Here is a 27,855-nt window from a genome sequence, read left to right as displayed (position 1 = left end):
GGCTTCCTGGTGAGGTCAGCAAGGCAGGGCCAAATGGAAAGGGTGGAGGAAGACCACAGGCCCTTGTTGATTTCCTCATCTGTCAAATGGAAAGGAAGGAGGTTGTTCTAGAAGAACTCTTAAGGTCCCTTCTAGTACTAAATCTTTGCTTTGTTATCTTACCCCTTCCTGGTCCTGGCTACCTGACCATGAGAAAACGGCAAAAAGTCATTCCAGAACCATAGGAAAGTCAAAGGTACTAGCCAATTAATTAGCATTTATTAAATGCCTATTAGGTCTATAATAATGTCTGACTTCATTTCTGAAGAAGACCATGAATCAGGGAGGTGATGGCAGGGAGGTGTTTGAATGAGGGGGTGCTATGCTAAAATCACCAGTCTCACTTTCTCTTCTAGAGCCATCTGGCTCCAGTGGCCAGATATGGATCAGGTAGACTGGAGATGGCCCTAGATGCGAGACAATCAGGGTTAAGTGACTTGCCCAAGGTCACACAGCTTGTACGATTAAAGTGTCTGACATTGGATTAGAACTCCTGTCCTCCTAGCTCCAAGACTGGTGCTCTACCCACTGTGCCACCTAGCTGCCCCTTTATTAAATACTGGACATCATGGATACAAATATAAAGTATCCCCTGTCCTCAATGAACTTAATTCTATTGGAGAAACAACATGTCTAAACATATACTATGATAGGTACATACATATTATGCAGGCATGCATATGTATAAATGTAACAGTTCTTTCTTTGGTTCAGGGCAGGTCTGGTATCTGGAAGACTCATCTTCCTGAATTTAAATCCAGCCTTAGATACTTCTATCTATGTGGCTCTAGGCTAGTCACGTAACCCTGTTTGCCTCAGTTTCCTTATTTGTAAAATGAACTGGAGAAGGAAATGGCAAACTACTCCAAATAGGACTGAAAAGTGACTAAACACCCTTTTGACTGCTTTATGAGTTATCAGGACAATACATAAATAAACATATAAACATATAAATATATATGTGTGTGTGTGTGTGTGTGTGTCTATGCATACATATAAATATATGTATACATATAAATATATGTATGTATACATACATAGAAATATGTGTATGTATACATACACATAAATATATCCACATATATAGGAAAAGATCTGTGATTTCATTGTTAATGTATACATAAATACACATCCACACATATCTATATCTATATTTACATACATATACATGCACATAGAGTGGTCCTTGGGAGGCTAGTAATTTAGTTAGGTTTTTTAAATATGTAAGGGGGGCAGCTAGGTGGCGCAGTGGATAGAGCACTGGCCCTGGAATCAGGAGGAACTGAGTTCAAATTTGACCTCAGACACTTAATAGTTACCTGGCTGTGTGACCTTGGGCAAGTCAGATAATCCCACTGCTTTGAATTAAAAAAACAGAATGGGAACCTCTTAAATATGTAAGGGTAACTTGGGGAATTTGCCTTTAAAGGTCATTTTTTGGATGCTGCACAGATCTTCCCTGTCTGGTCATAGTCACCCACAAGAAAGCCTGGGGGACTCTGCTTTGGTCCATATGTTGACTCATTGGAGAAAGGACTTGAATGATATCAGAGTCCCTGAGTCATCCATCCCCCATCCCTGTGACAGTAGCCAATTGTTAATAGAAGAAACTAAGTGCCAGCCCTGGACACTTACCCTGGCAAAGACATTTTTGGAAGGAGAACAAACATTTGATAAGTGATTTGACATTTTGCTAAAATTATCTCATTTGATCCTTACAACAATCCTGTGAGGTAGGTATCCCAATTTTATAGCTGAAGAAACTGAGACAGAGATTAAGTGGCTTGTCCAGGTTTTACATGTAATAAGTGACTGATGCTGAATTCAAATTCAGGTCTTCCTAAATTCAGACCCAGACTTCTATCTACTGTGTCACATATTTAGTGTTCTCATCTGTAAAATGGGAATAATAATAACATTCATCTCCTAGGCTTGTGTGAGGATAAAATGAGATAATATTTATAAAACACTTTTGGAAAATCCTATATAAATCATGTCTGTCTTATTCTTCCCTTGGATCCTACAGATGGCAAGATATGCCTCTAGTAGAGGGTGTAGGAAGGAAAGGGTCTTCTCTAATGTTATAATGATATCAAGTAAGTGGTCCACAGTACCAGGGGAAATAAGTAGAGGTACTTACCCCCTGGGTTACTGGTGGCCTCTGCCTTTTTTATGTGCGTCCTTTCCTTGAGGATATGACATTGAGCACTTGAAAGTCTTTGAGTAGCATTGGCATGTCTACTGGTTTTAGTTGCAGTGGTGGCAGGAGGGGGGTGATAGCCACTGGAAGAGAAAGTGACCCAGTTTAGCTGTTTCCCTGACAGGCTTTTGCCAGTGAGATATTTGAACTTGTAGTACCAAGGTGATATGGCAAAGGTTTGATGAGCAGTATTGAAAACCTGTTTTAATTGAACTGATACAAAGTGAAATGAGCAGAACCAGAAGAATGTTTTACAGACTAACAGCAGTATTGTAAGATGAGCCAATTGTGAATGACTTGGCTATCTATGGTCAGCAATGCAGACAACTTTGAAGGACTTATGATGAAAAATGTCATCCATTTCCAGAGAAAGAACTGATGGAATCTGAATATTGATTTTTTTACTTTCTTCATTTTGGTTTTTTGTTTATGTTTTGTTTCAAAACGTGACTTATATGGAAATATGTTTTGCATAACTATACATTTGCTAGTCTGCTCAATGAGGGGAGTAGGGAGGCAGAAAGAGAATTTGGAACTCAAAATTTTAAAAACGAATGTTGAAAATTATTTTTATATGTAATTGAGGAAAAATAAAATAAAATACTAATATTTTTTAAAATTAAAAAAATAAACTATTTTAGGTCCTAAGGGACATATTTGTCCATTAAATATTAAACAACCAACCATAGTTATAAGTAGTTACTATTGTTGAAGCCTGTGGAAATCATTCCATTAAATAACAATGATTTTTTTGCCCTTGGTTAGCATTTTTCTGTGTAGGAAAAAATTAATTGTCCTGTACCTGATTCCTTTTGCATCTTGATATCTATTTTACTTCCTATTTTGAGAAGACCCAGACAATGCCAGGTTGAGGATCTAAATAAGATAAAAAGTTTGAGAAAATAGTCTAATCCTCCTAATTTGAGAGAGAGATTCCTTTAGCACTGAAAGTTGTTCACAAACTGCATAGTTAGGGCAGTTTTCCAGTGTTTCCTTGTAAGGGTGGACTTCAGGGTACTACAGTTGTTCCAACTACTACACAGTTAATATTGGAGATGTATAGGGTGCTTATGCTTGTTTCCTCTAAAATATATATTTTTCTAAAATTCTGCTTCAAGAATAGAGTCTGGCAGTCATCTTAGTCTTAAACAGGACCTTTTCAGGAGAGGAGCTTGTGAGACCAGATTTTGTGAAGGAGTATCTTTATTCCTGGAAGTAAAGCAATTGTGGGAAATCATTGGCCTTGGAGACAGGAAAACTGAGTTCTAATATCTGGGGCACCAGATGTGTGACCTTGGAGAAGTCCTTTAGCTTCCTCTGAGCTCTTTAACTTCTGAGGATTTATTTTCTCTATTTCCCCTATGTGTAAAATAGGGACAATAAAACATATGCTATTATTTTCCCTCAGACTGTTGTTTTTTATGAGGAAAATGCTTCATAAACAATGTAAGTGTGAATTTTTATTTTAAATAATTCATCCCCTGTCTTGACTACCTTGTTTGACTCTGAACTCCTTGAGACCAGGGAGTGGTTTTGCCTTTTTTTTTTTTGGCATTCTTGAAGTTAGTACAGCATTTAATAAATCTTTATTCAATAATTAAATGACAAAATCTCCTCTCTTCACATTTCTTTCCACCCTGAGTATTATGGTGCATATATATATATATATATATATATATATATATGTATGTATACACACATACACACACACATTATATATATTCATCAGGGCAAGGCTCCTTAAGAAGCCAAAGTTTATGCTCAGGGGCTTCAGAATCACCTCTTTCAAGGCATTTCTGTACATAGGATCATAGAGTTAGAGTCCCGACCCCCTCCATGTACAGATGTCATTTTTTAGTTTTTCTGAGAAAAGTGTAAAGAAAAGCAGATAGCATTATCAACAGAGCTACAGCTAGGGCAGGGAAGTTGTGGCTTTCCTGATCCCGCTAATATGTTTGGGGGATATGGGGTGTTTGTGCTAATTCTGGTTCAGTTAATATGTACTTCCTCCTCAACTCAGTCCAGAAACTGTTGTTCTCATGCCTCATGACCCTCTCACATCCAACCCTACCCCCTGTAAGAGCTGGAGAGGAGGAGGTGGACCTCAGGGAGAACAAGCAGTGGGGTGTCTGGCTTTTGAGGTAGGGGGTAGGGAGGGTTTGGTCTGAGCCACTCCCTTTCCTGGCACTACTCTTGGGTTTGAGCTTCATGAGAATTGGGAAGGGGGAAGGCATCCTGGTAGAGTGAGGGAGGAAGGTTGAACTCTAGTTGACAGACCACCCCCTCTGATTGACTGGATTTATAGGGGTAGAGAAAAGACTCTGAGAGTCCATGTTTTCCTCTGGCAGACTCAAATGTAAATGAAAACAATTTAGAAACTTTTCTTTCCCTATCTAGGGTTAAATCATGGCTGTTTTGTTGGCAGCCTTAAGTTCAGTGAGTCATGTTTTCAATTTTTAATAAAATTTGCTTTTTCACACAGTTGATTTCTTTTAGGTCAAAACTGACTTCTTTCAGATTTGGGACCTTTATGTGCAAGTTGTGTTTCTGAGTAAAGATGAAGTCCAAGCTAGGTATTAGCAAAAATAGAAAGTATCCAGAGGAAGAAAAACAAATGTAAATGACATTATCAAATGTTCTGGTTCTTCAGTTCTCATAAGGCATCCTGGCTTCTTCTGCCCTTGGGACACTCAGGGTGGAGCCTTAAGAGTCATCCTTTTTCTTATCTCTTTTGATCATTAAATCTAATTTTGCCTATATGACTTTGGCCAAGACCCTCAATCTCTCTGAATCTGTGGTTGAAATGCCAAATCCTCCATAATCTGACTCTAGCTGTTCCACCAAGGATTATTGTGTATTACTTCTTTTCATATATAGCTCTCTATTAAATATTAGGGTAGATGGGTGATGTAATAAAACTCTGGACCTGGTATCAGGAGGACCTGAGTTTAAATATGGCCTTAGACACTTACTAGTCATCGGATCCTGGGCAAGTCACTTAGCTGTTTGCCTCAGTTTCCTCATCCATCAAATGAACAGGAGAATGAAATGGCAGTATCTTTGCCAGAAAATCTTATATAGGATCAAGAAAAGTCAGACATGACTGAAATGACCGAACAACAACAAAAATTAAATATACCCTTACCAAGTTCTATGTTAGTCACTAGTCAATAGTTCAAACTCCAAGGAACTTTGAAGGAGACAATACAAAGATAAATAGGTTGATAGCTACTTAATGCAAAGTACATTTTTTTGTGTAAAAAATACAAAGAGAAGGGATTAAAAAATCAGGAAAGGCTTCATATAAAAAAGTGTTGTTTGAGGACACTTTAAGAGGAAACAAGGGGTTTTAAGAAGTAGGGTGAAATGGGAACACATTCCAGGCAAGATAGGAGACAAAGATAAGCATCCTGTCTTCCAGCCAAAGTGGCTCTTTCCTGAACTTGGTTCCATCTTCTTGTCAATCCCTGAGATGTTTTAAGGCTCAGATTATATGATATTTCCTATAGAAGACTTTTCCTGATTCCATTTCCCCTCAAATTATGGTATATATATATATATATATATATATATATATATGTATATATATATATACATATATATACATAAAATAAAAATTTTTTTCTGTATAAATAAATCCTTCCAGTAGAATGTAAACTCCTTGAAGACAAAGACTATTTTTCCTTGGACTTTGTTTCTCTCGTACCTAGCAAGGCACCTTGCACAAAGTAGGAATTTAATAACAACTCACTTTACTGGACCAGATCTAGATGATCTCTGATGTAGTTTCTAGTAAATGATTATTTGAACGTTTATAGGTAAGGAAACTGAAGCCCAGAGAGGTGATATCCCATGGTCAAGGAACAATGGTCAGTCGTGGCAGTGCTGAGATTCAAACCCAGGCCAATTGACTCCAATGCAGTTATTTTTTTCTCTGAAACTTCATTTTTCTCATCTTTAAAATGGGGATAATATTATTTGGTCCCTATGTTTACAGTTACCTGGATAATGGAATGAGATCATAAATGCACTATAGGAATTCAAGGTGACTTTATTATAGTTGTCTTTCCATCCCACCTGGGGCCTCTACCTCCATCAAAACATGTTGGAAAAGGATCCCAAACTCATTCACACTGAAGTGTAAATGACTGAAGACATCTTAAAGAGGCCTCTCAATGGGGAGTTTGTTTGCATTGTAACAGGAATCAAAGACTTCAGTAAAAAAATAAAGTTATAAATTCCACACATTAATTAGTCCCATTGGGGAGAAAGAGCTTCAGAGAGTATTCTCTTGGGACTTTTGGCCCTTGAAATCACATAACATAGATGGTTATTTATTTCTCCTATGTCTAAAGGCTGGATTTATCTACCCCAGATGGAATCAGACTTGTTTCAATAATAAACCTAGCTCTTGGATTAAAAAGTACATTCATAAAAAGTCTGGGTAATCAATTATGTTTCAGAGAACAAAGCCAACCAGTCAATGGAGCTATATGAAAGTCTGCCCTCTGCTGACTATAACTAAGCGATGGCTGAAATAAAAACCATTCTGGTCTGAAAATGGAAAAATGAATACTCAGAATTTATCATAATTATGAGTCATGATGAATCACTTTCCGGGATGAATGAGGAATCTGACTTGTGAAATGTTCGTCTGGGTTGGAGATTAGACAATTTATTTGTTTCTCATTTTTTTCACCAAAAGCCACATTAAAAATTTCCAGAATATCTGGCAAGTCAGGATAAGGGATAGGGGCGTGGTACCTAGCCATGTCCAGAGTGTACACCAAGTCAAACTCAATGCCCAAGAGTTTCAATTATTTTGAATTACTTTTTTGACTCACCCTTACTAGAGGGGGTTAAATCAAAGGTTAATTTAAATGCATGTATTCTTTAAATTATTTGAAATATCATTTAAATTAATTTAAATGTTTATTTAAAGGTTAGACAACCACTTATGGTAATCTTTTAAAGAGAATGTCTTCACAGGTTCAGGATGGGCAAATGGAAGAGATTCACTCTTTCAATTATAGCAATCTTTGTGATTCTTTGAATGTGTCCATTTTGTTGTTTAGTTATGACCTACTCTTCCTGCCCCATTTGGGATTTTCTTTGCAAAGATACTGGAAGACTTTGTCATTTATTTTTCCAACTCATTTGAAAGATGAGGAAACTGAGGCAAACAGGGTTAAGTGACTTGCCCAGGGAAACCCATTTGAACTCAGGAAGATGAGACCTGGTGCTCTATCTACTATGTCACCTAGCTGCCCAGGTAAGCTTACACCCTGTGCGTTCAGTTCTTAGACCTTAGTCTTAGGACATCACTTAGGATATGCCCTTAGTCCTAGGCCATCACTAAATGAGAGGACCCTTCCTGGATCTTAAGTCTTCAGTTCTGTCTCTGTACACATAGTTCTTAATGAATGTTCACTCATTCATGTATTTGCTTTTATATTTGTTCCTTTCATTCATTCATTCTCTGAGAAGGGCTTTCAGAGATCTTCAGATGGTTTGTTTCTTTTCCTTTGGAGGGCCACTGCTCTTCTACAAGTTTCTGAAAGAAGAACTGTGAAGATGTAGGGTGTTGGTCTTCACAGGGTATGGAGGGGGGCCCTTAGGGAATCCATTACAAAGGGGGAATGGCTCAGTCAATCAAAAAACTAGGAGAGTTTTCCTAATCCCATTCCAGAGGTGGCAAACCCAAGACCAGTTCTCAACAGGACGAGAGTGACCTAAGGATCTTAACCTAATGCAACTGAGTTTGTGCAATTAGGTAATTGAATATTAACCCACACACCTCCTGTGACGATTGGGGTTCATCAGCATATCATGTGTTGTATGATGTGGGGGGATCATATTAGGGGCATATCATAAAATGGACGGACCTCTTAGATTGTAACTCAAATTCTGAGAGCCTATGAAAATCCAAGAGGTGGGGAAAAGAATTTCTGAAGACCATAAATTACCTGATGTTCAATGCTATCTTGTGCCTCACACCTGGTGAGGTACCCGTATCCTACAGGATTTGTGAATAAAAATCTACGATTTTCTCGCACTCTAGTAGGTTTTTCCTTTCACTCATTTATGACAAGAACCATTTTCAGAAAAAAAGTTTGGGATCCCCTGGGTCAGGGGGATCAGGGCAGATTCATGCAGGCTATAACTATCAAAACCTAATGCTATTTTTTAAAGTTACCCTTTGGCATTTTCCAGTTGCAGGATTTCAGCACATGATTCTGTATCTTGGGAGAGACTTATTGAATTGGAAAAAAAATGGAGAAACTTAGGAGGACTGAGATATGTTAATATGTTATAGGTAGAAAGAAGTTATCTGGATGCTAAGTTTATAGAAAAGTGCATTTGTAGAAAAGTCAGATAAAATTAACTGTGTTCCACAGAACAGAATTTTCCAAAGAAAAGAAAATGATAGTACATATTTTGTCCTTCCTGATGAGCTAGTGATCAGTGCTGAATTCATCTTTGAATTATAGGATTCATGATTCTGGCATCTCTAGAGAGTTCTGTTATTTCTAAATAAATTCTGTGGAAACTTATCAGTCTCTACAGTATATAGAAGCATCTATTATTTAAATGTAATTCAAAATTTAACAAATTCTTTCTATTTGCAAGATACACCTAGTAAGTACTTTGGATATGAGTATATCATGCAACTCAAAACCTATTTGAATAAAACTCTTTTTATTGGTGAAGACTGATTATTCAATCCTCCCTACCTGTATGTGGGAGTGGTGAGAGCTTGAGAGAGGAGAGATTTAACTTCTGGTTTTAGGGTAGGAGACCTGTCAGTTCCAGATGATCTGTAGGGAGAAAAAGACTGAAAAGAAGCCAACATATACTACTTTAGAGATTTCAGGCAATTTGCCATTGGGAGAGATCTGGGATTCTCTGGTTGGTTGAGGTTAGAGATATCTTGCTCCCTGTAGGAGTGCCCATTTATTCTGGGTGCTATTTGAAACATTCTCACTTCTCTAATTTATTTTTGCTTTTGACTTGGATAAATGGATTTTTCTGCTCTGTTTTATGTGCTTTTTTTGCAGAACAGGCATTTTTTTTTTTTGGTGGGAAGAAAAGCAGGTCCTGGATCTGTAGCTTGGGCACTCCTTCCTTATTAACATCCATTAAGGTAAGCAATAAAAAGTATACTTTTAACCTAAAAATATCTTACCTACACTAATAATATTTAGAGAACAAAGATACAATTTTAGCCCTGTACCATTTCTCTAAGGTGAACAAAGTGGCTAACTTCTAGTGCCAACCTCTCGTTTCCAGTTGTACTAGAAACCAAAATACCCCTTGGAAGAGTGGACAGAGGAGACCTTAGAGATAACTCTTCATGTTTCTTTGTAGAACCACATCCAAATAGAACTGAATGAACTATATGGGCAAACATATACATACCTATATTAGGATGAAAAAAATTCTTGTCCTCAAGGAGTTTATAGTATATTGGGAAGGAAATGGCATAAATGCAATTTTGCATATTACAAAACAGAAGGGATTGGGAACAAGGAGAGGGCCAGAAAAAGTGCTCTAGGAAAAAAGTTGAGAAGGAAGAAAAGCACTTCCATGAGAGTGGGGGTGGATCAGGAAAGTCTCAGAAGAGACTGCACCTGATATGAATTGTAAAAGGAGAAAAGAATATTAATAGGTGAGATGAAGAGATGATACATTTCAGACATGGAGACATGTAGATGACAGATGGCATCTGTGTTTGGGAAATAGTTTGACTAATACAGAGATGTGAAGAGGAGTTATGTGAAATAAATCTGGAAATAGGCAATTTGTGGCTTTCAATTATGGAAGGCTTTCATTTTCAGGATGAAGAGTTGTTTTGTAGTAGAGGCAATAGGGAGCTACCAAAGATTTTTGGGCAAGGAAGGAACATGATCACAACTGTTCCTTAGAACAGTTATTTTATTATTTTGTAGTTTTGTGGAGTATGGCTTGGAGATCAAAGGCACCGTAAAACGGGAACAAATAGGAAAGCTATTACAATTGTTATATAATAAGAGACTGAACCAGAAGGTTGAACCAAGTTAGTGAAAAGAAGGGGGGATTGCTGATGGGATGTGTATACACACACACATTTGCATGTGATGGCTCCAAAATTTTAAGTCTGAGTAACTAAGAGAATGGTGAGATATAATAGAAATTTTGTAGAATATTTAAAAATATATATTGGAGAAAACTATTCAGATATTATATATCTGTCATATTCACAAAAACATACACACATGTATATCTATAGTTTGCTTAAGAAATAATTTGTTTCTTAAGTTTGATGATTTTTTTGCTCTTATCAATATCAGTGAAGACTAGGTGATCTGATCCAACTGGAGTAGTTTAGGGGAGGAAATGAGAAGGTGGGTTTGGGGAAAGTAGACAAGAGGAGGAAGGAAAGAAGGTAGAGAAGAGGGAATATCCTAGTCAGGGATAAATTAAAAGGAAGGGAGAGAAAACAAGGGAGAGTGAAGTGGGGAAGGGATTTCTAGGAGACTGAATCTGGAATGGGGCTAGAGGGAAGGGAGAAGGAAGAGGAAAAGAAAAGGAAAGAAAAGGAAAAGAGAGGACTGAATTTAGGCCAAGGCTGAATCTAATCTAGAAGCTGAGGAAATCAAAGAACTTGGGGTTTTTCCTCATATGAAGAGAGAAGGATTCCTTTTTTTGTGTGTGGATCTCCATATACTTCTGTTCTAGATCAGCTCTACACTCTAGGACCCTGGAGATGATTTGGGGTCCCAAGACACTGTCTGTGGGATGTGAAGCAACTTTCTGGTGCAATGACATATACTAGGTGGGTTATGTGTTGAAATGTGACACCTTCTGGCATTAGTGAAGTACAAGGTACAGTTCATGGAGGAAACATCAAAGTGGAAGATGGCATAGTGGGAAATTGTGACATGTGCATGTTTCTTTATAAGACTTTGCTATGAGCAGAAACAGAGCCTGGAGATGATGCAGAAAAAAAGAATTATTATCAGAATACCTTATTTGCATAGATATTTAAGGTTACAAGAAACTATTACACACTATTTCATTTGATTCTCACTATACCAACTATGAGGGAATTGGAAGAGATAGGATAATTCCTAGGCTACAGATGAAACTGGGTTTCATAGTTGTGAAACAAAATTTACCAAACTCATAATTGTTAAGCTGTTAAATGTCTCATTATATGAGTTCAATTCTAGGGCTCCTTTCTCTGTACTGAGATGCCCTAAAACACAGTGAATGTCCCTGTACCAAGATAAGATCAAAATGAATATAGGATTTAGACATAAATAACAATATTGTAGGCAAACTAGGAAAGAGAAGCAGTTTATGACCAAGGAAGAGATGGAAGGAAGATATGGAGAACATTATTAAAAACAAACTAGATAATTTTGATTACATTAAGTTAAAAAGCTTTTTATTTTTTTTAGCAAGGCAAATGGGGTTAAGTGGCTTGCCCAAGGCCACACGGCTAGGTAATTATTAAGTGTCTGAGACCACATTTGAACCCAGGTACTCCTGACTCCAGGGCTGGTGCTTTATCCACTACACCACCTAGCCACCCCAGTTAAAAAGCTTTTGCACAGACAAAATCACTGTAAACAAGATAAAAAGAAATGTAGTAAACTGGGAAATAATCTTTACAACTAGCATTTCTGACAAAGGACTCATTTCTAAAATATACAGAGAACTGAGTCAAATTTTTAAAAAAAAGCCATTCCCCAATTGACAAATGGTCAAAGGGTATGCAAAAGCAATTTACAGATGAGGAGATCAAAGCAATCCATAGTCAAATGAAAAATTGCTCTAAATCATTACTTATTAGAGAAATGCAAATTAAAGTATCTCTGAGGTACCACCTCATACCTCTCAGACTGACCAATATGACCAGAAAGGACAATGATCTTTGTTGGAAATCTGGGACACTAATACATTGTTGGTGGAGCTGTGAACTCATCCAACCTTTCTGGGGAGCAGTCTGGAACTATGCCCAAAGGGCAACAAAAATGTGCATACCCTTTGATCCAGCAATCCACTACTGGGTCTATACCCTGAAGAGATGATGAAAATGGTTAAAAACATCACTTGTACAAAAATATTCATAGCAGCCCTGTTTGTGGTGGCAAAGAATTGGAAATCAAGTAAATATCCTTCAATTGGGGAATGGCTTAGCAAACTGTGGTATATGTATGTCATGAAACACTATTGTTTTATTAGAAACCAGGAAGGATAGGAATTCAGGGAAGCCTGGAGGGAATTGCATGAACTGATGCTGAGAGAGATGAGCAGAACCAGAAAAACACTGTACATCCTAAGAGCAACATGGGCGCGATGATCAGCCTTGATGGATTCACTCATTTCATCAGTGCAACAATCAGGGACAATTTGGGGCTGTCTGCAATGAAGAATACCATCTGTATCCAGAGAAAGAATCGTGGAGTTTGAACAAAGACCAAGGACTATTACCTTTAATTTAGGAAAAAAAACCCTGATATCTTATTGTCTGATCTTGCTATCTCTTATATTTTATGTTTTGTAGAACACCAGCCCCTGGGAGTGATATTCACATATCCTTGGCGACTTTTTCCGTCAAGGATATGTATGGATTATTGCTCATTGTATGGATCCATTGGCTCACCAGTGAACTCTGACCTGGGATAATCTGTGGCTCTGGAGGTGGTTATAAAAGGTTTTTCTGATAGAGAAGTATGCAGATTTCTAAGAACAAATATTGTAAATTTACTCATGAAATTATGAAACTGGGTCTCCTTTAACTGAGATAAGTTTTTGCTATAAAAAGTCTGAGTTTCCAAAAATAGTTGGTAGATTTTCACTTCCCAACCTCATGTGTTTGGATATGTTTTTCTACCGGATCTGACTCTCAGAAATTCATGTCCAGACCTACACCAGAGCTATGGTGGGCTATAGCTGGTGCCTGAACAGGGACTGATGGACAGACGGATGAATGGATGGAAGGACAGTCGGACCTGGAGGGGAATCAGTCTTGAAAGAAAGAAGATAAAGTCTGGATACCTATGGATCAAAAGAGCGCTCATAAAGGGACAGCAGGTAATTAAGGTAAATAATTTTTTTATCAGGTCTAAAACAGAGAGCATTAAAATGAGGCAGGGACAGTCTAAGGATAGAGGACATCATTTGAAAGTGCTAAAGCAGATAGTTAAAGAAAGAGGCTTGTTAATAACAACAAAAAAAGTGGAAGAATTTGTTGAATGTGTACAAAAATTGTGTCCTTGGTTTCCAGGAGTACCAATTACTGAAAAATGAGAAACTGTGGGTAAGGAAACAGATGAGTGAACATTTTAAACAGGAAGGTCAGGAGGCATTTCCTATAGCAGTCTTTTCATTGGGGGAATGTTTTAAAAATCTGCCTGACTCCACCTGGAGATGTTCCTTTGGCTCAAAGGATATTAAAAGTTGATGTAGATATTCAAACTATTCAGTAGGAAGATAAGAGTAAAAAAGAGTGATGACTTTTACCTCCAAAGCCACCTCCAGACCCATGCCTGCCTAAGGGTGGAAGGAGAGGTGTGGAGGCCAAGGTCTCAGGGCTGTACCTTCCCAGGAGAATCCTCCTCCTGGCTCCCAATTTAGGAACTTGCACCAGAGAGTCTCAGGGATGCTGGGCCCCACCCCCTCAGGCTGCCACAGCTGCTGCTCCCTAGCCAGCTCCACCTCCTCCTAACTCTAATAACCCACCTTCTGCTCCTAAGAAGAAAAATAAGGGACAGATAAAGGCTACTCAAAAGCCAGTGGTTAAAAGAGAGGAAATTCCATGGGACATGAGAGAGTTATTGTTCTCTTTTCTTGTACTTGAGAGACCTGATCCAAAGATTCCAGAGATTATTTTGAGAGAATACAATAATTTAGATTTTAAAACATTTAAAGAATTAAAATCAGCAGCAAACAATGGCCCATATGTTTTAACTATGAAAGAAATATTAGCTAGACAAATATTAGCCTCAGAAGACTGGACCATGATGGCAAAAACTGCTCTTACACCAGGAGATTACTTAATATGGCAAACTGATTTTTTTGAGAATTATACTAGTCAGGCTAAAGTAGTCAGGCTAAAAGAAATGAAGCAGCAGGGTTAAGAATAACATTTGAAATGCTCTCTGGTCCATGGGCAGGAGTAAATAATCAAATTGGGTATAGTTTACAGGCACAGGAACAGGCATGGCTAAAATTGCCTGAAAAAGAAGGAGGCAATGGGTGTGTGAGATCAGACAGCTTGTTTGCTCTTGGCTTGCTTATCTAGATCTTGAAGTTAACTGAGAGAAGAATTAAGAACAAGCACTAGATAAGAAAGAGAATTGTTTCATGAAGAAAATAAAATAAAATAAAATGTTAAAAAAATGTTAAAAAGGAAATTTATTTGAAGTTTTAGAAACAGAAAAATGACAGTGAGTATTCACAGATGAGAAAGGTATGTGTTAAAAAAATCACAAAAAATGCTATTTAATTTCATAAAGATAAGATAATCAGGTTCATTTTAAAATACATAATTTGATTATTACAGAAAATAATGGGATGATTGAGAATTTAAAAATAGAAGACTCCTCTCTCGGAAAAGATTTATGGAAATGGGGAAACGGAAATAGTTTATGACCAAAGAAGAGATGGAGAACATTAGAAAATAAAAACTGGATAATTACATTAAATTAAAAAGGGTTTGCACAAACAAAACTACTTCAACCAAGATCAAAAGGAATTTAGTAAGGAAACAGTTTTTTACAGCTAGTTTTTCTGACAAAGGACTCATTTCTAAACTATATAGAGAACTGAGTCAAATTTATTAAAAAAAACCAAGTCATTCCCCAATTGATAAATGGTCAAAGATAAAGAAAAGCAGTTCTCAGATGAAGAAATCATAACTATCTATAGTCATATGAAAATTTGCTCTAAATCATTATTGATTAGAGAAATGCAAATTAAAGCATTATACCTCTCAGACTGGTCATTATGACTATAAAAGAAAATGATCAATGTTGGAGGGGATGTGGGAAAACTGGAACACTAATGTATTGTCTGGTGGAGTTGTGGACTGATCCAATTTTTCTGGGGAGTAATTTGGAATTATGCCCAAAGGGAAATAAAAATGTGCAAACCCTTTGATTCATCAATACCATAAATTGAGTTTATATCCTGAAGAGATCATGAAAAAGTACATGTACAAATATATTCACAGCAGGTCTTTTTATAGTGGTAAAGAATTAGAAATTGAGGGAATATGCATCAATTGGGGAATGGCTAAACAAACTGTGATATATGTATGTAATAGAACACTATTCTTTAAGAAATCATGAGGGTTGGAATTTCAGAAATATATGGAGATGGATTTTCAGAAATATATGTATGTGGAAGGGGGAGGGAAGTAAGATTAAGGGAAAAATTGTAAAACTCAAAATAAATAAAATCTTTCTAAATTCAAAAAAAAAAGAAGAAGAAGAAAGACTTGCATGACCTGAAGCTGAATGAAGTGAGCAGAACTGGAAGAACATTATACACATTGGGGTGTATGATCCCATATACCCCATGATCAATATGGGATGATGATCAACCATGATGGACATTTTCATTTCAGCAGTGCAATCAAAGAAATTTTAAAAGATTTGTGATAGAAAATACTATCCAAATCCAGAGAAGGAATAATGGAACCCACAACTTTTTAAAAAATTTAAGGCAACAGGGTTAAGAGTGACTTGCCCAAGGCCATACAGCAAGGCAATTATTAATTGTCTGAGGCTGGATTTGAACTTAAGTCCTCCTGACTTGGTGCTCTATCCACTACATCACCTAGCTGCCCAGGAATTTAAATGAAGACCAAAATTTTTATCTTCAGTTTTTAGCAGTTGTCTTATGTATCATCTCTTTTTTCTCCTCTCTCTCTAATGTTTTCTTTCTTCCATTTGGTTCTGATCCTCCTCTCACAACATATTTAATATTGATCTATGTTTAGTGTGGTTATAAGTATAGAGCTTATATCAGATTGTTTTTCTGTCAGGGGGAGAGGGGAGGGAAGGAGAAAATTGTAAAACTTAAAACCTTGTTTAAAAAGATTGGTTAAGGGGCAGCTAGGTGGCATAGTGGATAAAGCACTCAAATCCATTCTCAGACACTTAATAATTACCTACCTGTGTGGCCTTGGGCAAGCCACTTAACCCCATTTGCCTTGCAAAAACCTAAAAAAAAAAAAAAAAAAAAGATTGGTTAAAACTACCATTGCATGTAGTTGGAAAAACAAATAAAATATTTTTAAAAAAACAATGGTCTTCCTCTTCATCTCTGACACCTAGCTTCCTTTACTTCCTTTAAAAACACCTTCTGTAGAAGAATTTCTCTCCTCTTCCTATTTTCTATTCCTTTTATTTTATTTCTCTCTCTCTCTCTTTCTCTCTCTCTCTCAGACACACACACACACACACACACACACACACACACACACACAGCCTTTTTTCTTTTTCACTCTAGTCTGTCTCTGCCTCTTATCTCTCTGCCTCTGCCTCTCTCTCCAACCATTCATTCTTCTAATGAACACTGTTATTTGCATGTTATCTCCCCATTCCAATCCATTCTCCATTCAGTCACCCAAGTGATTTTCCTAAAGTTTTATCTTATCCCCCACCCCACTTAATTAACTCTAGTAGCTCCCTTTTACTTCCAGTATCAAATAACAAAATCCTCTATTTGGCATTCAAAGACCTTCATAAGCATAAACTCTTCCCCACCCCCCCACCCCCATTCCTACTTTCTAGGCATCTTACACTTTACTCCTCACTATGTACACAGTTTCACCTAAGGAATTCTCTGATTTCTTTCAAGTCCTAAGTAAAATGTCTTCTACAGGAAACCTTCCCCAAAGCCTCTTAATTCCATGCCTTTTTTTTTTTTGGTTTTTGCAAGGCAAATGGAATTAAGTGGCTTGCCCAAGGCCACACAGCTAGGTAATTATTAAGTGTCTGAGACTGGATTTGAACCCAGGTACTCCAGACTCCAAGGCTGGTGCTTTATCCACTACACCACCTAGCCACCCCCAATGCCTTTCTTTTGTTATTTTTTCCTATTTGTTTATAAATCTATAGCTTGCTTATAAATATTCATGTACTTGTCTTCCTCATTAGATAATGACTTCCATTCTATCTTTGACTTCATTTGGATTCTCCAGTACATAGCACATAGTAGGTGTTTATTGACTGACAGTTAAAGAAACTGAGGTAACAAAGGTTAAATGATTTTCCAGAAGTCACATAGTAAGGCTGGATTTGAACTGGAGTCTTCTGACTCCAGTCCTAGATCTCTGTCCATGTGCTATCTAGTTTTTTCTGACTTCTGGAATAATGGTAACTACCTGAATAGATTCTTTTTTTTCACCTTGTCCACTGCTATAATCTAAAGACAGGAAAGTAGAGGCTCCCCAGAGATCCCCACTTTCTCGTGGTTATTCATGGATAAAACTTATCCCTTGTGATTGTAACCTTATGGTTTAACCATAAAAGTTTAACCAAAGGATGGAGTCTCAGACCTCTGTGGTTTGTGACTGTGATATCAAGTGCCAGATCCAGTCCTAAGAATCCTAAGTCACCATTCCTAAGTAGGACAAAGATCTTGCTCTTTTCCATCTTATTTTAGTAGGCTCATAGTAGTTGAGTTTAACAATAAATAGACTTTTTTCTAAGTGCTGCTTCATATAAAAGATTTGTGATAATTTCAAAAAGTATGATCATAGACAACTAATTCTTAGGCTACAATGGTTCCCTTGTCTGAAATTAAACCTTTTGTCACAAGGACTAAGCAACATAAAAGAATCCTTTTACTTGATGATGTGAAAATAATCAATATCAATTAAGGAGGAGGATTTAATAATTACAGTATATTCCATTCGGAAAAATTTGGTTTTCTCTTATTTTAACTAGTTATTTACTAATTAAGTATTAAATTTACTAATTCTTCCTCTACTGAAAGAGTATATTAATTTTTTGCATCTCTAAATTTTGGTGCCTTGAACTAAAGCTCTGGTAACCACACCCTATTTCTGACTCTCCTTAGAACTGTACCCATATTTCTCAGTTACAGTCTAACTCTAATGAAGGGAGGTACAGCTCCCTTAACTCTTTCTATGGTGTTCTATATTGAAGTCTTGCTATACATAGTATGTGGCAAGACCTCTCAAGTTGCCTTATTTCCTGACAAGTTCTTTCACTTTACAGTTCCCTATTCACATGTTTATCAGTGTCATGGCAATGTGGTATTAAATAATATAACAAATAAATGTTTTATTCATGTTTTTAATTTTATTATAGCTTTTATGTTTTTATTTTGTTTTATTTATGTTTTTAATTCTTTGTTGTGTTTTAAACAAATAAATGTTTATTCATTGGTGATCTAGCTTTTCAAATACTGAGTCAGTTTACAATTAGGCAGTTGTATTTTGTGAAAACAGTCCTTTCCTCCATGAATATTCATGGATAAAACTCACCCCCTGTGATCTCAACCTTACTGATTTACTGGAAACCACACAATTAACACAAATGTTTAACTAGAGAATGGCATCTCAAGCTTTTCTAGTTTTCACCATTCCTAAGCAGGACCAAGGTCTGTAGTAACACACACATAACACATTCAATAATGCAATGGGATTTGTTACCAAAAATGATTTCAAACAGTAGGTACTTTATTGCAGGTAAGGTAATGCCAAAGATACTGAAGACGCCTTATTAGTATCCATTAAAATAAGGGAGAATTTGTGTCAACTAATTGAAAAGGAAGTCTTAGGGATTTATGTGTTTATTCAGCCAATCAATAAATTTGGAGACCCTTGTATAAACACCATAGTGGCCCACAGCTGCACAACCTTCCCCCCAGCTGACAATACCAGTTAGATACCAAATGCCCTTGTATTTGGTGGCATGAGGTCCTCCACTGTCCCCCTTGCAGGAATCTTTTGTTCCATTCAGGAAACCTGCACAGAACATGTTCTCAGTAATTTCAGGCATTCGGGGTGTTTTCTTCATTTTCTCTAGACAGTCCTGTGTCTTTAGCCGGGGAACTTGGATCATCATGAGCTCTAAAGCTGAGGCCCCCCTGTCCAGGAGCCAGCCCCAACCAGACACTGAAGAAAACCTGACATTGGCCAGATGGTTCTCAGAGAATTTCCTCTCGGGCAAACAGAGGGGCACCACATAGTCTGTGAAATTTATGGGCTTTTGGAGACGTAGCAGGGCAATATCATAGTTGAGTTTCAATGGAATATACTGGTCATGAATAATGATATCAGCAATTTGCCTCTTTTGTTCCACTCCTTCTTCTTTATTTATTTCATGCTCACCTGGGAGGTAATAAAGAAACCACATGAGTTTCTCTGTGTAAAGATCTGTATTTCTATACTTTGACACATTCCTTACTTGCATGGTCAAGCATCTGAGCTGTAAAGGAGCCCTTTCAAGAACATTAGAATAATTAGTATATCTTCTTCTGGGAACTTATCCAAGATAATTCCAAAGGATTTATGATGAAAATATGTTATCTGCTTTAAGAGAAAGAACTGATGGAGTCTGAATACAGATTCAAGATACTTTAAAAAAATTTCTAATTTTACTTTTTTCCTTTTTTTTCTTTTGCAACATGACTAAAATGAATACAACTGCATATTTATGGTTGCTGGATCATTTTCAGTTTTATCTTACTCTTTGTGATCTCATTTAAGTTTTCTTGGAAAAGATACTGGAGTGGTTTGTCATTTCCTTCTCTAGCACATTTCACAGATGAGGAAACTGAGGCAAACAGTTTAACTGACTTGCCAAGAGTCATACAACTAGTAATGTTTGAGATTAGATTTGAACTTAAGAGACTCTTTCTGACTTTGGGCCCAGCATTTTACCCTCTGCACAACCTTGTTGCAGATGGACCTAGTTTAGTGAGACTTCATCTGACCCATTAAAAGTGACTTATGGGGGGATGGCTAGGTGGCACAGTGGATAGAACACTGGCTTTGGAGTCAGGAGTACCTGAGTTCAAATCCAGCCTCAGACACTTAATAATTACCTAGCCATGTGGCCTTGGGCAAGCCACTTTAACCCCATTGCCTTGCAAAAACTTAAAAAAAAAGACAAAAAAAGTGACTTATGTACCCAATTCTATTTATTATTGCAAATTAAAATTATTTGAAATTTATAATTTTAAACAAAGATCAAAGAAAAATGATGGAAATACATACCTAGCACTACTGTTAAGCTTTCTTTCAAATGACGAGCTTTATCAAAGCAGTGAGCTGCAGAGACAACCCATGTATCAGTAAGCAGAGTGCCACCACACAGCATTTCCTTTCCCAGCCAAATCAGAGCCTGTTCAAAGAACCAAAAATTTTTTTGAAAAATCGTATTATTTTTTCTCACCTAAAACTTCTAGATTGCTCTTTGAATTTATTAGCTTTCTTAAAATGGAAAGATTGGGAATCGATTGTTATGATTTCTCCTTTCAGTTTCTGTTTTGCTCCAAATTCTATATAACACATCTTAATTTGGAATCAAACCTGCTACAAGCAGCAGAATTTCTCAGAACAAAAAAGTGGTTTTCTGGAAATACATGTTTCTATTAAACAATAAAAGCAGACTGTGGGAGAGAGGAAGCTCTACCTGGCCATGTATAGCTTTCATTTCAAGTGAGATGGAGGATCATGTCAATGACAACCTCGGGGAGAAGACTTCAGCACACAAGTTGACAGATGAGAGTAATACTTTAAGAAATAAGGACATTGGAGGTAAAAAAGAGCAAAATGACTTAAGGTTCCTAAATTGGTTCAAAACATCATTAATTCAGTGCTTGATCCTAAAATGAATTCTATTTAGAGCTAGTAATAGCAAATCTTTCATAAAGCTATTTACTAGTGAGGGAAGGCTGCAAAGTCACTAGCCTCAATTTCTTTTCTGGAGCTATTCTGGAGCCATCTGAGTGTAATGGCCAGATATGGATCAAAATGACTTGAGATGACCCTGGAAGCAGTGGGAGATTTTATTTTTTAAGCAAAAGTCTTTCCCAGGTCTCAAGACTGAGACAGCAAACATTTAGTGGTTGCCTCTGATATCATGGTTATCTTCAAGAATGAAGGACAAATAACAACTTACTAGTGAGGATGATATAGACAAATGAGCCCATTCTGATGGACAATGTAGACAAGGGTGAAAAGATATATTTAGCCTATGTTGAAATCTTTTTATAGTGTGTTGGAAAGAATATTAGATTGGGAATCAGAGGAGATTGTTTAAGTCCCTTGTCTGATAAAATAAGGGGTTTGACTAATTTAAAGTTTCTTCTAGTGCTAAATCTGTGATACTGTGACAGAGAAGAACAAAAAAGACATTAAAAGAAATCTTCAGTTTGGGTGGAGTCAATAATTGTCTTGATTTAGGTGAATCTAACCAGAACCAATATTTTCCAAGGTTTATCTCAAACTATGAGGAGTGATGGTGGTGTAGTGATATTGATTTTGCCAATTAGCTGCTCAGCTAGAATGAAGAATTGCATTAAGGTGAACCAAAATGGTTCTCTGAGTATGAACTAGTTTTCTTATCACTATGGAGACTTCATCAAAGGGTTCCTTTTGAAGGTTACCTTGAGGCTCCATTTTTTGTCCAGCAAGAGAAGAGTTGGAAAAAGACAAGTTCAAAATCAGCAAGAATGCCACAAATGTAGGCACTTGAAGGAATTTGGTTCTGAGGTAAAAAAGAGAATGTAGTAAATTATAACCCTTTTTTGGGGGAAGGGTATTTTTAATTAAAAAATAGTATTTTATATTTCCCAATTATATGTTAAGATAATTTTTAACATTCATTTTAAAAAATTTAAAATTTTAAAAAATAAATTTAGATTAAACTTTTTTATTAAAATTAAAATTATAATTCTTTCTTAAAATTTATTTTTCCAGCTCCATGAAATGGTAATTTTTGACAATCATTTTTCTGTAAGATTTTGAGTTTTATATTTTTCTCCCTCCCTTCCTTTCCTCCTCTGAATAGAAACCATTTCAGCATAGGCCCTACATGAGTCATACTAAACATAGATCCAAATTAGTTATATTGTGAGAGAGGAATCAAATCGAAAGAGAAAAAAACAATAGGAAAAAAAACATGATACATAAGACAACTTTTAAAAACTGAAGATAATAAGTTTTGGTCAGCATTTGAACTTCATAGATTCTTCTCTGGATATGAATGTTTTCCATCATGTCTTTTTGAATTGTCTTTGATTACTGTACTACTGAAGTAAACAAGTTCATCATAGTTGATCATCACTCAATGTTGCTGTTGGTGTATAATAATGTTCTTCTGGTTCTGCTCATTTCACTCAGCATCAGTTCTTACAAGTCTTTCAATTCTGAAGTCCTCATGATTTCTTATGTGGTGTGTTCCATCACATTCATATACTATAACTTGTCCAGTCATTTCCCAGTTGACGGGCATCCCCTCAATTTCCAATTTTTTGCCACTACAAAAATTGCTGCTAGAAATATTTTTGAACATGTTTTATCCTTTTTTCATGATCTTCAGGATACAGGTCCAGTGGTGTTATTGCTGGATCAAAGGATATGCACATTTTTATTGTCCTTTGGACATAATTCCAAATTGCTCTCCAGAAAGATCAGTTCATAATAGATCAGTGTCCCAGTTTTCCCACAATCCTCTCCAAAATAGATAAATTTTCTTTAATGTCATATTGGTCAGTCTGATAAGTATAAGGTTGTACTTCAGAGTTGTTTTAATTTTTCATTTCTCCATTTAATAATGATTTAGAGCATTTTTTCTTGTAGCTATAGATAGCTTTAATTTTTCACCTGAGAATAGCCTTTCTGTTCCTTTTGATTTATCAATTGGCTATGACTTGTATTCTCATAAATTTGACTCAGTTCTCTAAATATTTTAGAAATGAGTCTTTTGTCATAAACACTACTTTTACTAGTTTCACTAAGTTTCACTAAGTAAAAATTTGTTTCCCAACTCGTTATGTTCCTTTTAATCTTGCTTGCAGTAGTTTTGTTTGTGCAAAACTTTTTAATTTAATGTAATCAAAGTTAACCATTTTGTATTTTATAATGTCCTCTATCTCTTCTTTGGTCAAAAACTGTTCCTCTTTCCATAGATCAGATAGGTAAACTATTCCTTGTTGTCCTAATTGGCTTATGATATCACCTTTTATGTCTAAAGCCTGTACTTTATCTTGGTATATGGTGTGAGATGTTGGTCTATACCTAGTTTCTTTCAGTTGTCCCAGCAGTTTTTATTAAAGAATGAGTTCTTATCCCAGAAGCTGTGATCTTTGGGTTTATCAAACAGCAGATTACTATAGTAATTAACTACTGTTTCTTTTACACCTAACCTATTCTACTGATAGATTTCTCCATTTCTTAGACAACACCAAACAGTTTTTTCTTTTATTAACATTTTATTTGTTTTCCAATTATATATAATAGTAGTATCTACCTATCATTTTTTGTAAGGTTTTGAATTTTACAATCCCCCCCCCTTCCCTCGCCCCCCCCACCACAGAAGGCTGTCTGATAGTCTTTACATTGTTTCCATGCTGCACATTGATGTAAATTGAATGTGTTATAAGAGTAAACATAAACCCCCTCCCCCCTCATAAGATGAGAAACCTCAAGAATAGAGAGAAAAAATTTTTGCTTCAGTCTTTGTTCAGATTCCAATGGCTCTGTCTCTGGGGTGAGTTGCTTTCTTTATCATAAGTCCACCGGAGAAGTTGCTTCAATATTTTTCCCATAGCTGCTATTACTAGCTGTACCTCCACTCTATTCCTCCCCACTCTCATTTATTCTATTTTCTCTGTCTTTTCATCCTGGCCCTGTCCAAAAGTGTGTTGAATCTGAGTACCCTCTCCCTCAATCTTCCTTCTCTTCTATCACCTATCACCTATCACCCCCCTTCCCTCCCCCAATTCCTCCTTATCCCTTTGCTTCTCATTTTTCTCTAGATAGATTTCTTCACCCTATTAGGTATGATACTGAACAGTTTTGATGACTGATGCTTTATAATATAATTTTAGATCTTTATGGCTAGATCACTTCATTTGCATTTTTCTATAATTCCCTTGATATTCTTGATCTTTTGTTTCTCCATATGAATTTAGTTACTATTTGTCTTGCTCAATACAGTAATTTTTTTCAAAGTCTGATTGGTATGGCACTGAATAAATAATTTAATTTAGGTAGAATTGTCATTTTTATTTTATTAGCTCAGGCTGAGCTGTTGACATGAGCAACTGACATTTGTCCAGTTGTTTAGATCCGATTTTATTTGTGTGAAATGTGTTTTATAGCTATTTTTATATGGTTTCTGAGTTTGCCCTGGCAGGTTGACTTCCAAGTATTTTATGTTATCTATAGTTACTTTGAATGGAATTTCTCTTTCTATCTCTTGCTGCTATATCTTGTTAGTAATATATAGAAATGCTGATGATTTATGTGGGTTTATTTTAGATCCTCCAACTTTTAAAAATAAATAAAAAATTTAAAATCAAAATTATAATGCTTTAATAAAAATTTTTAATAGCAAATCCTCTCCTTCCTGAGATACCTCTCTGTGACAATAAGCAGTTTGGCATAGGTTATACAAATGCAATCATGCAAATCTATTTCCATATTAGTCATGTTGTGAAAGAATGATGTCCCTTTTTTTAAGAAATGAAAGAAATGAAATACCCATTTCCTTAGCAATTACTTTGCAACACCCTAACTTGTCTCAGCTCTGGTTTGCTTTTATTTCAGAGAGTCTCCTTGTTTTTAAGGAGTTTCATTAAATTCTCAAATTCTTTTTTTTAGGTATTTTTTGTTTTTGCAAGCAATGGGGTTAAGTAGTTTGCCCAAGGCCACATAGCTAGGCAATTATTAAGTGTCTGAGGTCGGATTTGAAGTCAGGTCTTCCTGACACAGGGCTGGTGCTCTATCCATTACGCCACCTAGTTGCCCCTCAAATTCTTCTTAATTTTAATCATCCATCTTAAATCATTGCCATCCAGAACTTTTAGGAGGAATATCACAAAATGTCAATAGTGTGTCATGAAAAAATGAAAACCATTCAAGATGGTGGAGAGAAGCCAGGAAACTGCCTGAGATCTCCCCAATTTCCTTTGGAAACAATGTTAAATCAAGCTTTTTAAAAGAAGTCTGAAGTAGTAGAATACACAGAAAGACGGAGTGAAACAATTTTCTAGCCCAAGATAATGTAGAAGGACTTCAGGAAAGGTCTATTTCACTTGGGCTAAAGGAAAATCCAGCCCAGTGCAGGTGATATCTGGTAAAGACAGCAGGAGGCTCCTAGCCACAGAACAAATAAGCAACTGAGACCCTCAGGTCCAGGCTCAGCAATTCAGGGGCTCAATAGGCTAGCTGTGAGGCCTCCAGCATTGCAAGGCAAACTTTCAGTCCTGGAACCTAGGGCAAAACAGGCATAACTAGGCTAGGCAGCCTTAATACAAGTAAACAATCTGCCTGCCACAGAGACCCCAGCAAAAAGAAAAAAGTTAACTAGGCCCCTGACCTCCCCCCCGGACCAGTGCAAGAAACTTGGACAGTACTTCCTATGCTCAGGAGCAGAGTTCACCTTTTTATAAAAATCAGTAAAAAATAAAAAAGATCCCTGACCATAGAAAGCTACTATGACCACAGGGAAGATTCAAACATGAACTCAGAAGACGACAACACTGTCAACTTGCTGACATGAGAAGCCTCAAAGCAGAATAGGAATTGATCTCAAGTCCAAAAACTCTTGAAAGAATCCCAAAAAGATTTTAAAAATCAAGTAAGAGAGGTAGAAGAAAAATTGGGAAAAGAAATGAGAGCTATGCAAGAAAATTAGGAAAAAAAGAGTCAACCACCTGGAAAAGAAAGCATAAAAACTGACTGAAGAAAACAATTCTTTAAAAAAATATAATTGGCTAAATGGGAAAAAATTCACTGAATAAAACAACTTCTTTAAAAGTAAACTGGACCAAATGGAAAAGAAGATACAAAAACTATCTGAAGAAAATACTTCCTTAAAAATCTGAATTGAGGGGCAGCTAGGTGGCACAGTGAATAGAGCACCAGCCCTGGAGTCAGGAGGGGTACCTGAGTTCAAATCCAGCCTCAGACACTTAATAATTACCTAGTTGTGTGGCCGTGGGCAAACCAATTTACCCCATTGCCTTGCAAAAAAAAATCTGAATTGAGCAAATGGAAGATAATGACTCTTTGAAACTGCATTCAAACAAAATAAAAAGAATAAAAAAAGGAAAAAATATGAAATATCTCATTGAAAAAAAAACAACTGACCTGGAAAATAGATCCAGAAGAGATAATTTAGAAACTATTGGACTACCAGAAAGTCATGACCAAAAAAAAAAAGAGCATCAAAAAATATTAAGGAAAACTATCATGATATCCTAGAACCAAAGGGTAAAATTGTCATTGAAAGAATCCACCAATCACCTCTTAAAAGAGATCCCCAAATTACAACTCTAAGGAATATTGTAGCCAAATTTCAGAACTTTCAGATTAAGGAGAAAATACTGCAAGTGCTCAGATAGAAAGAATAAAAATATGAAGGAGCCACAGTCAGGATTATACAGGACTTGTCAGCTTCTACATTAACAAAGGAGGGCTTGAAAGATGATATTCAGGAAGATAAAGGAACTTGGATTACAATCAAGAATCAACTACTCAGGGTGTCTAGGTGGCACAGTGGATAGAGCACCAGTCCTGGAGTCAGGAGTAATCGAGTTCAAATATGGCCTCAAACGTTTAATAATTACCTAACTGTGTGATCTTGGGCAAGCCACTTAACCCTTACAAAAAAAAAACCCTAAAAAAAAGAATCAACTACCCGGTGAAGTTGAGCATAATCTTTCAGGGAAAAAGATGGGCTTTCAGTGAAATAGGGGACTTTCAAATTTTCCTGTTGAAAAGATCAGATCTGAAAAGAAAATTTGATCTTCAAATACAACTTTCAAAAGAAGTGTAAAAATATAGATAGGAAAGAAAAAGCAAACAAACATTCAATAAATTTAAAGTGCATGGGAAGGTGATATCTGTAACTTTTAAGAAATATATCTTTACAGGCAGAGCCAAGATGGTGGCATGAGGGAAGGATTTCCCAGAAACTTGTCCCCACCAAAACTCCAAAAGCTATCACATTATGACTAGCTAAAATTTAGAGGGGGCAGAACCCATGGAAAGACTGAGTGATACAATTTCCCAGTCCAAAACAACTTAAAAGATCTGCAGAGGGGGTGGAGCCAAGATGGCAACAAGAATGGATCCTGTCAGAGGCGCTCTTTCATAAAACTCATAAGCTAAGGACTCTAACTAAATTTTTGAGAGACAGAACCCACAGAGGGACGCAATGAGGCAGTTCTCCAACCCAAGGTAACCTGGAAAAGAGCAGAAAGGCTTCTGCTCCCTGGGGTCGGAGGGGCAGCCCACCAGAGTGAAAGAACTTCAGCCTCTGGGAGGCAGCCCCAGGGTGCTGGGAGCCTCAGCTCACAGTAGCTGGGGAGTTTCCTGAGCTACACGCCAGGGAACATCGGGCACAAATTGG

The 27,855-nt window shown here is 36.7% G+C and overlaps 1 protein-coding gene and 1 long non-coding RNA gene across 5 annotated transcripts in view; one reads left to right on the top strand and one right to left on the bottom strand.

The window, feature by feature from the left end:
* Window positions 1–40: 40 nt before the first annotated feature.
* LOC141491289 (uncharacterized) lies at window positions 41–18,514 on the top strand. 4 transcript variants are annotated; one of them, XR_012469552.1, is made up of 4 exons: window positions 41–235; window positions 9,298–9,383; window positions 12,470–13,330; window positions 15,714–18,514. It is a non-coding gene; the product is annotated as an uncharacterized LOC141491289 (long non-coding RNA). The 4 variants fall into 4 exon arrangements; XR_012469553.1 differs by lacking the exon at window positions 41–235 and having other exon boundaries at window positions 5,899–9,383; window positions 12,792–13,330; XR_012469554.1 differs by lacking the exon at window positions 41–235 and having other exon boundaries at window positions 5,899–9,383; window positions 12,470–13,321.
* Window positions 18,515–18,603: 89 nt separating this feature from the next.
* Window positions 18,604–27,855, bottom strand: part of F7 (coagulation factor VII) — an 81,245-nt gene continuing 71,993 nt past the window's right edge. The window contains exons 8-9 of the mRNA XM_074192080.1: window positions 20,487–20,613; window positions 18,604–19,598 (exon numbers count right to left, since the gene is read on the bottom strand). Of these exons, the coding sequence (XP_074048181.1) occupies window positions 19,042–19,598; window positions 20,487–20,613 (684 nt within the window). The 3' untranslated portion in view covers window positions 18,604–19,041. The remainder of the gene's footprint in view (window positions 19,599–20,486; window positions 20,614–27,855) is intronic.

The sequence above is a fragment of the Macrotis lagotis genome, chromosome 6 (assembly GCF_037893015.1).
Source record: "Macrotis lagotis isolate mMagLag1 chromosome 6, bilby.v1.9.chrom.fasta, whole genome shotgun sequence".
NCBI classification, from domain to species: Eukaryota; Metazoa; Chordata; class Mammalia; order Peramelemorphia; family Peramelidae; genus Macrotis; species Macrotis lagotis.
Note: the sequence above shows the minus strand (reverse complement) of the source record. Positions and strands in the feature narration are given on the sequence as shown.